The 12,001-nt window shown below is 47.2% G+C and overlaps 1 protein-coding gene across 1 annotated transcript in view; it reads right to left on the bottom strand.

Annotated features, from left to right (window-relative positions):
* The window catches only part of LOC139548241 (rho guanine nucleotide exchange factor 17-like), a 130,112-nt gene that overhangs the window by 9,536 nt on the left and 108,575 nt on the right, over positions 1–12,001 (bottom strand). The window contains exons 4-7 of the mRNA XM_071357783.1: positions 10,455–10,571; positions 4,362–4,454; positions 2,454–2,639; positions 722–772 (exon numbers count right to left, since the gene is read on the bottom strand). Of these exons, the coding sequence (XP_071213884.1) occupies positions 722–772; positions 2,454–2,639; positions 4,362–4,454; positions 10,455–10,571 (447 nt within the window). The remainder of the gene's footprint in view (positions 1–721; positions 773–2,453; positions 2,640–4,361; positions 4,455–10,454; positions 10,572–12,001) is intronic.

Raw genomic sequence — 12,001 nt, 5'->3', positions numbered from 1 at the left:
AAAGAGAGAGAGGAGAGAGAGTTGAGTGAGGAGAGAGAGAGAGGGAGAGAGAGACAGAGGAGAGAGGAGAGAGGCAGAGAGAGAGAGAGAAAGAGAGAGGAGAGAGAGTTGAGTGAGGAGAGAGAGAGAGGGAGAGAGAGACAGAGGAGAGAGGAGAGAGGCAGAGAGAGAGAGAGAAAGAGAGAGAGGAGAGAGAGAGAGAGAGGAGAGAGGCAGAGAGAGAGAGAGAAGGAGAGAGAGGAGAGAGAGTTGAGTGAGGAGAGAGAGAGGGAGAGAGAGACAGAGGAGAGAGAGGAGAGAGAGTTGAGTGAGGAGAGAGAGAGGGAGAGAGAGACAGGAGAGAGGCGAGAGCCAGAGAGAGAGGAGAAAGAGAGAGAGGAGAGTGGAGAGAGACAGAGGAGAGGAGAGGAGAGAGACAGGAGAGAGGCGAGAGGCAGAGAGAGAGGAGAAAGAGAGAGAGGAGAGAGACAGAGGAGAGGAGAGAGACAGATGGACAGACAGCGAGAGAGAGAAAAAGAGTGAGAGAACGCGTGAAAGAAAGAGTGAGAAAGAGAGAGAGAGACATCCAATCCTTCTTATCTGTTATCTAGATTGATATCTGACAAAGGGCAGTATCAGAGGGATGTCACTAAGCAGAGTATCTATGGTCTCTGCTGTCAGTCTGGAAGACCATCATAATGTCACACTGTCAATCAATCAGTCTGAGTGTCTCAGGTCTCACCGCCTCCATCACCATCTCCTGTCTCAGGAACTTCCTCATTGGGTTAAGGATCTGACAGAGAGAGAGATTAGAATCATTATAACAGTACCATCAACCTTGAGATAGCAAAAGAAAGCAATGTGAGTACATATATATATATACACTGCTCCAAAAAATAAAGGGAACACTAAAATAACACATCCTAGATCTGAATGAATGAAATATTCTTATTAAATACTTTTTTGTTTACATAGTTGAATGTGCTGACAACAAAATCACACAAAAATGATCAATGGAAATCAAATTTATCAACCCATGGAAGTCTGGATTTGGAGTCACACTCAAAATTAAAGTGGAAAACCACACTACAGGCTGATCCAACTTTGATGTAATGTCCTTAAAACAAGTCAAAATGAGGCTCAGTAGTGTGTGTGGCCTCCACGTGCCTGTATGACCTCCCTACAACGCCTGGGCATGCTCCTGATGAGGTGGCGGATGGTCTCCTGAGGGATCTCCTCCCAGACCTGGACTAAAGCATCCGCCAACTCCTGGACAGTCTGTGGTGCAACGTGGCGTTGGTGGATGGAGCGAGACATGATGTGCTCAATTGGATTCAGGTCTGGGGAACGGGCGGGCCAGTCCATAGCATCAATGCCTTCCTCTTGCAGGAACTGCTGACACACTCCAGCCACATGAGGTCTAGCATTGTCTTGCATTAGGAGGAACCCAGGGCCAACCGCACCAGCATATGGTCTCACAAGGGGTCTGAGGATCTCATCTCGGTACCTAATGGCAGTCAGGCTACCTCTGGCGAGCACATGGAGGGCTGTGCAGCCCCCCAAAGAAATGCCACCCCACACCATGACTGACCCACCGCCAAACCGGTCATGCTGGAGGATGTTGCAGGCAGCAGAACGTTCTCCACGGCGTCTCCAGACTCTGTCACGTCTGTCACATGTGCTCATGTGCTCAGTGTGAACCTGCTTTCATCTGTGAAGAGCACAGGGCGCCAGTGGCAAATTTGCCAATCTTGGTGTTCTCTGGCAAATGCCAAACGTCCTGCACGGTGTTGGGCTGTAAGCACAACCCCCACCTGTGGACGTCGGGCCCTCATACCACCCTCATGGAGTCTGTTTCTGACCGTTTGAGCAGACACATGCACATTTGTGGCCTGCTGGAGGTCATTTTGCAGGGCTCTGGCAGTGCTCCACCTGCTCCTCCTTGCACAAAGGCGGAGGTAGCGGTCCTGCTGCTGGGTTGTTGCCCTCCTACGGCCTCCTCCACGTCTCCTGATGTACTGGCCTGTCTCCTGGTAGCGCCTCCATGCTCTGGACACTACACTGACAGACACAGCAAACCTTCTTGCCACAGCTCGCATTGATGTGCCATCCTGGATGAGCTGCACTACCTGAGCCACTTGTGTGGGTTGTAGACTCCGTCTCATGCTACCACTAGAGTGAAAGCACCGCCAGCATTCAAAAGTGACCAAAACATCAGCCAGGAAGCATAGGAACTGAGAAGTGGTCTGTGGTCACCACCTGCAGAACCACTCCTTTATTGGGGGTGTCTTGCTAATTGCCTATAATTTCCACCTTTTGTCTATTCCATTTGCACAACAGCATGTGAAATTTATTATCAATCAGTGTTGCTTCCTAAGTGGACAGTTCGATTTCACAGAAGAGTTACATTGTGTTGTTTAAGTGTTCCCTTTATTTTTTTGAGCAGTGTATATATAAATATGTGAGAATCCTACATCTCTGACGTGTTCTACTCCCTCGATGTGGGCTTCTATCTCCTGCATGACGCGTGTCTCTCTCTCCACCTCCTCCGCAGAGCGACGCCCCTTATTGATCTTCTCAGCCAATCGCTTGATGTCTCTCTGGGCGTCCAATAGCAACGGGTGGTCTGGATGTTCCTCAGGAGTGTGCTTCAACAGATCCTAGAGAACAGGGACACACACATTTTTCTACCAAGTAAAATAAGCTTCATCTGCAGGAGAATATGAATCCAAATACACATGTTTACCTTCATCTTTCATACGCAGGCCTTAAACACTAAACTGGTTGACATTGAGGAAACAGCTAGGCCAGGAGACGCCTGGGACTCACCTCGGACTTTAACCCAGTTAGGCAGAGGGGAGGAGACTCACCTCGGACTTTAACCCAGTTAGGCAGAGGGGAGGAGACTCACCTCGGACTTTAACCCAGTTAGGCAGAGGGGAGGAGACTCACCTTGACTAGTTAGACAGAGGGGAGGAGACTCACCTCGGGCTTTAACCCAGTTAGGCAGAGGGGAGGAGACTCACCTCAGACTTTAAGCCAGTTAGGCAGAGGGGAGGAGACTCACCTCGGACTTTAACCCAGTTAGGCAGAGGGGAGGAGACTCACCTCGGACTTTAACCCAGTTAGGCAGAGGGGAGGAGACTCACCTTGACCAGTTAGACAGAGGGGAGGAGACTCACCTCGGACTTTAACCCAGCTAGGCAGAGGGGAGGAGACTCACCTCGGACTTTAACCCAGTTAAACAGGGGGGAGGAGACTCACCTCGGACTTTAACCCAGTTAAACAGGGAGGAGGAGACTCACCTTGACCAGTTAGAAAGGGGGGAGGAGACTCACCTTGACCAGTTAGACAGGGGGGAGGAGACTCACCTTGACCAGTTAGACAGGGGGGAGGAGACTCACCTTGACCTGTTAGACAGGGGGGAGGAGACTCACCTTGACCAATTAGACAGGGGGGAGGAGACTCACCTTGACCAGTTAGACAGGGGGGAGGAGACTCACCTTGACCAGTTAGACAGGGGGGAGGAGACTCACCTTGACCAATTAGACAGTGGGGAGGAGACTCACCTCGGACTTTAACCCAGTTAGGCAGAGGGGAGGAGACTCACCTCGGACTTTAACCCAGTTAGGCAGAGGGGAGGAGACTCACCTCGGACTTTAACCCAGTTAGGCAGAGGGGAGGAGACTCACCTTGACTAGTTAGACAGAGGGGAGGAGACTCACCTCGGACTTTAACCCAGTTAGGCAGAGGGGAGGAGACTCACCTCGGACTTTAACCCAGTTAGGCAGAGGGGAGGAGACTCACCTCGGACTTTAACCCAGTTAGGCAGAGGGGAGGAGACTCACCTCGGACTTTAACCCAGTTAGGCAGAGGCGAGGAGACTCACCTCGGACTTTAACCCAGTTAGGCAGAGGGGAGGAGACTCACCTTGACCAGTTAGACAGAGGGGAGGAGACTCACCTCGGACTTTAACCCAGCTAGGCAGAGGGGAGGAGACTCACCTCGGACTTTAACCCAGTTAAACAGGGGGGAGGAGACTCACCTCGGACTTTAACCCAGTTAAACAGGGAGGAGGAGACTCACCTTGACCAGTTAGACAGGGGGGAGGAGACTCACCTTGACCAGTTAGACAGGGGGGAGGAGACTCACCTTGACCAGTTAGACAGGGGGGAGGAGACTCACCTTGACCAATTAGACAGGGGGGAGGAGACTCACCTTGACCAATTAGACAGGGGGGAGGAGACTCACCTTGACCAGTTAGACAGGGGGGAGGAGACTCACCTTGACCAATTAGACAGGGGGGAGGAGACTCACCTTGACCAGTTAGACAGTGGGGAGGAGACTCACCTTGACCAGTTAGACAGGGGGAGGAGACTCACCTTGACCAGCAGCTCATAACGGGGGATCCTCTGGACAGGCTTGATCATCAGATCACCCAGGGCCTGCTTCTCCTTGTTCTCACGCATACTGGTCTGGGGGGGGGGGGGGGGGGGAGAGAAGGAGGTGGGAGATAGAAGGAGCGGCAGAAGAGAGAAACAGGGAGACAGAAGAGAAAGAAGGAAGAGAGAGAAAGGGAGAGAAAGGGAGAGAGAAGAGCGAGAAGGGGAGAGAGAAGAGAAAGAAGGAAGAGAGAAGAGAGAGAAAGGGAGAGAGAAGAGAGAGAAAGGGAGAGAGAAGAGCGAGAGAAATGGAGAGAGAAGAGCGAGAGAAATGGAGAGAGAAGAGCGAGAGAAATGGAGAGAAGAGCGAGAAGGGGAGAGAGAAGAGAAAGAAAGGGAGAGAGAAGAGAGAGAAAGGGAGAGAGAAGAGAGAGAAAGGGAGAGAGAAGAGAAATAAGGAAGATAGAAGAGAGAGAAAGGGAGAGAGAAGAGAGAGAAGGAAGATAGAAGAGAGAGAAAAGGAGAGAGAAGAGAAAGAAGGAAGATAGAAGAGAGAGAAAGGGAGAGAGAAGAGAAAGAAGGAAGATAGAAGAGAGAGAAAGGGAGAGAGAAGAGAGAGAAGGGAGAGAGAAGAGAGAGAAGGAAGATAGAAGAGAGAGAAGAGAGAGAAGGGAGAGAGAAGAGCGAGAAAAGAAAGAAGGAAGAGAGAAGAGAGAGAAAGGGAGAGAAAGGGAGAGAGAAGAGCGAGAGAAAGGGAGAGAGAAGAGCGAGAGAAAGGGAGAGAGAAGAGCGAGAGAAAGGGAGAGAGAAGAGCGAGAGAAAGGGAGAGAGAAGAGCGAGAGAAAGGGAGAGAGAAGAGCGAGAAGGGGAGAGAGAAGAGCGAGAAGGGGAGAGAGAAGAGTGAGAAGGGGAGAGAGAAGAGCGAGAAGGGGAGAGAGAAGGGCGAGAAGGGGAGAGAGAAGAGCGAGAAGGGGAGAGAGAAGAGAGAGAAAGGGAGAGAGAAGAGAGAGAAAGGGAGAACGGGTCAGAGTTCTAGTCAGACCTACATATGAGCCATACAGTGTGAATAATCTGTCTGGTTTCCCCACAGACACTAGATGGCGGTATGGTTCCATATTCTGATCAGTCACCCTCCTGTGACCCCTGTGACTTTTAACAGTCATTTTACATTTACATTTTTAGTCATTTAGCAGACGCTCTTATCCAGAGCGACTTACAGTAGAGTGCATACATTTTATTACATGTTTTACATACTGAGACAAGGATATCCCTACCGGCCAAACCCTCCCTACCGGCCAAACCCTCCCTACCGGCCAAACCCTCCCTAACCCGGACGACGCTATGCCAATTGTGCGTCGCCCCACGGATCTCCCGGTTGCGGCCGGCTGCGACAGAGCCTGGGCGCGAACCCAGAGACTCTGGTGGCGCAGCTAGCACTGCGATGCAGTGCCCTAGACCACTGCGCCACCCGGGAGATAGTCATCATATAGTCTGGTCAAAGGTCAACTATAGAGGGGAGAAAAACAACAGCTGATAGGTGACTGGAGAAACAGACACACTATAGACTCTATACACACAAACTATACACACACACTATACATTCGCAAACCACACACACACACACACACACACACACACACACACACACACACACACACACACACACACACACACACACACACACACACACACACACACACACACACACACACACACACACACACACACACACACACACAGACTATACAGGGGGGGCTCCCGAGTGGAGCAGCGGTCTAAGGCACAGCATCTCAGTGCTAGAGGCGTCCCTAAAGACCCTGGTTCGATTCCAGGCTGTATCACAACCGGCCGTGATTGGGAGTCCCATAGGGTACAATTGGCCCAGCGCTGTCCGGGTTCTTAACTGACTTGCCTAGTTAAATAAAGATTTTAAAAAATACACACACACACGCACTATACACACATACCAATTATATACACAGACACACACACTGAACTAGACACTTAGACATCCACATGTTTTGAGCTCCATGTCTCAGCTCTGTCTGTAACGAGTCATCTGTGATGACTAGTGAGGAACTGCCCCTCCCTACCTTCAGGCTATGCTCAAACCCAACCAGAGTACTTTGTTCTGGCAGCTCTGGTCTCTTGGCCCTCCCACCCCTACGGGAGGGCAGCTCCCGCTCAGCCCAGTCCAACCTCTTCTCTGTCCTGGCACCCCAATGGTGGAACCAGCTTCCCCCTGAAGCTAGCACAGCAGAGTCCCTGCCCATCGTCCGAAAACATCAACCCCTATCTCTTCAAACAGTATCTTAAATAATCCTCTTCACCCCCCTGAAAAAATGTATTAATAAAAAATACACCTGAACCAGCAATTGCCCCCCCCCCCCCCCCTTCAAGCTCTGACTTTGCTGATAGCTACTACAGAGGGAAAATGTACTGACTATGACATGTGGTTGTCTCACCTAGCTATCTTAAGATGAATTTACTAATTGTAACTCGCTCTGGATAAGAGTGTCTGCTAAATGACTCCAATGTAAAGGGTTCACATCAGTAGAACCGGCCTGTCCCACAAAGAGCTGGGTCAGAACAAAGAGCTGGGTCAGAACAAAGAGCTGGGTCAGAACAAAGAGCTGGGTCAGAACAAAGAGCTGGGTCAGAACGCTCTACCTCAAGCCGAGTGAACACTACACTATTTGGGCCTCAAACAAGTTTTTGAGATCGTAGATAAAATCCCGATATCATTACCTGCTCGAGGGTGTGCGGCCGATCCTCTCTTTGGGCGTTTGATTTTAATCGGCACAAAATGTGCAATGCTCTTGTAGTGTGAACGTGCAACGACAAGCTTTGAGAACGGTGATCAGCGATAGCCAATTGGAGCTCGCCAGAGAAGAGGCCAGTGAAATGATGACGTTGTTTCACATCACCCAGAATATATAGACTAGAGCAGGACTAATGACTACTACTGGTATGAATATATAGACTAGACCAGGACTAATGACTACTACTAGTATGAATATATAGACTAGACCAGGACTAATGACTAATACTGGTATGAATATATAGACTAGACCAGGACTAATGACTAATACTGGTATGAATATATAGACTAGACCAGGACTAATGACTAATACTGGTATGAATATATAGACTAGACCAGGACTAATGACTACTACTGGTATGAATATATAGACTAGACCAGGACTAATGACTACTACTAGTATGAATATATAGACTAGACCAGGACTAATGACTAATACTGGTATGAATATATAGACTAGACCAGGACTAATGACTAATACTGGTATGAATATATAGACTAGACCAGGACTAATGACTACTACTGGTATGAATATATAGACTAGACCAGGACTAATGACTACTACTGGTATGAATATATAGACTAGACCAGGACTAATGACTACTACTAGTATGAATATATAGACTAGACCAGGACTAATGACTACTACTGGTATGAATATATAGACTAGACCAGGACTAATGACTACTACTGGTATGAATATATAGACTAGACCAGGACTAATGACTACTACTGGTATGAATATATAGACTAGACCAGGACTAATGACTAATACTGGTATGAATATATAGACTAGAGCAGGACTAATGACTACTACTGGTATGAATATATAGACTAGACCAGGACTAATGACTACTACTAGTATGAATATATAGACTAGACCAGGACTAATGACTACTACTAGTATGAATATATAGACTAGAGCAGGACTAATGACTAATACTGGTATGAATATATAGACTAGACCAGGACTAATGACTACTACTGGTATGAATATATAGACTAGACCAGGACTAATGACTACTACTGGTATGAATATATAGACTAGACCAGGACTAATGACTACTACTGGTATGAATATATAGACTAGACCAGGACTAATGACTACTACTGGTATGAATATATAGACTAGACCAGGACTAATGACTACTACTGGTATGAATATATAGACTAGACCAGGACTAATGACTACTACTGGTATGAATATATAGACTAGACCAGGACTAATGACTACTACTGGTATGAATATATAGACTAGACCAGGACTAATGACTAATACTGGTATGAATATATAGACTAGAACCAGGACTAATGACTACTACTGGTATGAATATATAGACTAGAACCAGGACTAATGACTACTACTGGTATGAATATATAGACTAGAACCAGGACTAATGACTACTACTAGTATGTGTTTGTACTTGCCTTTAAAAGTGTCAAATCTTTACAGCTCTGAAGTTCACAATAAATGTTATTCAATTCAAAATGTTGGCTAGATATTTCAACTTTGCATGGCAAGCGTTGAATGTCTGACTGAAAACGTTTATGAGGCTGCTTTAAGCCACAGCTCATTGTAGCTACGTTAACAAAGTAATCACAACATTGGTTTTCAAGAGACAGCGTGATGGTATGGAGAATCCTTACGACCAAGTGAAGAATGTTCTAGTGTGTGACCTACCGTCTGCGCCACATCATTTAGTGTGCGCACCACTACGTTGGCAAGACAACAAACCTACAGGAAAGACGTTTGTTTAATGTGAGAGGCTCAGCGTTGTAAGGGTCATTTAAAGTCCTGTAGTGTTTGTCCGGCATCAGAGGATCAGTGATCGAGTGTCTCTTTCTAAAGAAAACTGATATTGGACGAGCAGGAGGGACAGGATGTGCGCACACACACACATACAGAGACACACACATACACACACATACACAGACACACACACACATACAGAGACACACACAAACACACACACACAGAGACAAACACACAGAGAGACACACACTCACAGAAACACAGAAACACACACTCACAGAAACACACACACTCACAGAAACACACACACACACACACACACACACACACACACACACACACACACACACACACACACACACACACACACACACACACACACACACACACACACACACACACACACACACACACACACACACACACAAACTCAGAGACACAAATGCACACACACAGAGACACACACAGTAGCTAAAGACAAGTCCGTGCATCACACTCACCTACACATACAAGTGTCATATAGACAATGGACACACACACTCATGTAGACAGACACACTCATGTAGACAGTGGACACACACACTCATGTAGGCATACACACTCATATAGACAGTGGACACACACACTCATGTAGACAGTGGACACACACACTCATGTAGGCATACACACTCATATAGACAGTAGACACACGCACTCATGTAGACAGTGGACACACACACTCATGTAGGCATACACACTCATATAGACAGTGGACACACACACTCATATAGACAGTGGACACACACACTCATGTAGACAGTGGACACACACACTCATATAGACAGTGGACACACACACACTCATGTAGACAGTGGACACACACACTCATATAGACAGTGGACACACACACTCATATAGACAGTGGACACACACACTCATGTAGGCATACACACTCATGTAGACAGTGGACACACACACTCATATAGACAGTGGACACACACACTCATATAGACAGTGGACACACACACTCATATAGACAGTGGACACACACACTCATGTAGGCATACACACTCATGTAGACAGTGGACACACACACTCATATAGACAGTGGACACACACACACTCATATAGACAGTGGACACACACACTCATATAGACAGTGGACACACACACTCATATAGACAGTGGACACACACACTCATATAGACAGTGGACACACACACTCATATAGACAGTGGACACACACACTCATATAGACAGTGGACACACACACTCATATAGACAGTGGACACACACACTCATATAGACAGTGGACACACACACTCATATAGACAGTGGACACACACACTCATATAGACAGTGGACACACACACTCATATAGACAGTAGGCACACACACTCATATAGACAGTAGGCACACACACTCATATAGACAGTGGACACACACACTCATATAGACAGTAGGGTACAGTGTAGACAGTGGACACACACACTCATATAGACAGTAGGGTACAGTGTAGACAGTGGACACACACACTCACCTCCAGGAACTTGAGGAATGCTGGCTTGGCCTCTTTTGCGATCCTCACTGCGTCTTTGGCGTTCAGAAAGTTATCGATGTATGCTGAATAAATATTAGCAAGAATCTCTTTGGAGAACTGTGTACAAGAGAGAAAGCAGAGAGGGGAGAGGAGAGAGAGAATATTAACATGCAAAATATACTGGTTGGGTTTGCTCCTTGCAGAACTCGGCTAGGTGAAGTGAACATCTGTGCCTCGCATATTTCAGCTTGAAAAAAAAAAAAGAAAGTGGCAATATTACTCTTTGTCCCTTTAGAGACACCGTAGCAACAACATAGACTAAATAGTCTGAATGTATGTAAGATAAAATCATGAAATCTGTCATTTTAAATCTAATTAGGATGTTTGGTGCAGTATTTCTCAAATGAAAAATGAGCAAGAAAACTAGTTTTCTCTTGTTGAAAGACAACAAACATTTCATTGAAGAATCCTGTCCATAGTTCCTACTCCTACTAGCAGTAGTACTTTTGACCAATCACCAACGAAGGGGCGTAGAAAAAAAAACCTGTCCAAACCCTAAATCGAACAAAAAGTTATAATATATTCCCAAAAAATGTGACAGGCTAAAAAATGTGACAGGCTATAAGCTGACTCTGAAGGAGGGTGAATAGTGCCCGGCAACAAGTGTTTGATGAGCCAGGCTCTAAGTGGTATTGGTCAATATAGTGATACATAGCACGCCTCCCTTCAGGCTTAAAAACAAGGGATCCTTAGTGGGGAAAAGGGGAGCCTCAGTGGGGAGAGATGACGGAGAGCACAAACACACACAGGAAGTGAGCACAACACGCATTATGGCATTATGGCATGCTCCACTGTGACTCCCTCTGACCGGCCTTTTCTCTACACAATGGAGATGAGTGAGGAGGAGAGAAAGAAATGAGGGGAGAGGAAATGGAAAGAGAGACAGAGAGACAGAAAGAGAGAGAGATGATAAGGGGCATGGTTTAACAGTAACACAGAAATAGGCATTTCAACCCCTCATGAAAAGAGCTGCTCTCTCTCCTCCATCTGTAAGGAGTAATATCAGGATGGATAAATCCGGTGCCTTACACCACAGCCAGTGGCACCTTATTATTTGAAGAGGAAGGGCTCATAATAATGGCTGTAACGGAATAAATGGAATGGTATTGAACACATCAAACATATGGTTTCCATGTGTTTGATATCATTCCATTCCAGCCATTATTATGAGATGTCCTCCCCTCAGCAGCCTCCTGTGATCTACACCTAAGCTGTCACCTGTAACCCCTCACCCCATCCCTCCAGTTACACCTGTAACCCCTCTCCCCATCCCTCCAGTTACACCTGTAACCCCTCTCCCCATCCCTCCAGTTACACCTGTAACCCCTCTCCCCATCCCTCCACCCTCCAGTTACACCTGTAACCCCTCTCCCCATCCCTCCACCCTCCAGTTACACCTGTAACCCCTCTCCCCATCCCTCCACCCTCCAGTTACACCTGTAACCCCTCTCCCCATCCCTCCAGTTACACCTGTAACCCCTCTCCCC

This window comes from Salvelinus alpinus, chromosome 21, assembly GCF_045679555.1.
Source record: "Salvelinus alpinus chromosome 21, SLU_Salpinus.1, whole genome shotgun sequence".
NCBI classification, from domain to species: Eukaryota; Metazoa; Chordata; class Actinopteri; order Salmoniformes; family Salmonidae; genus Salvelinus; species Salvelinus alpinus.
This window is presented reverse-complemented; position numbering and strand designations above follow the sequence as displayed.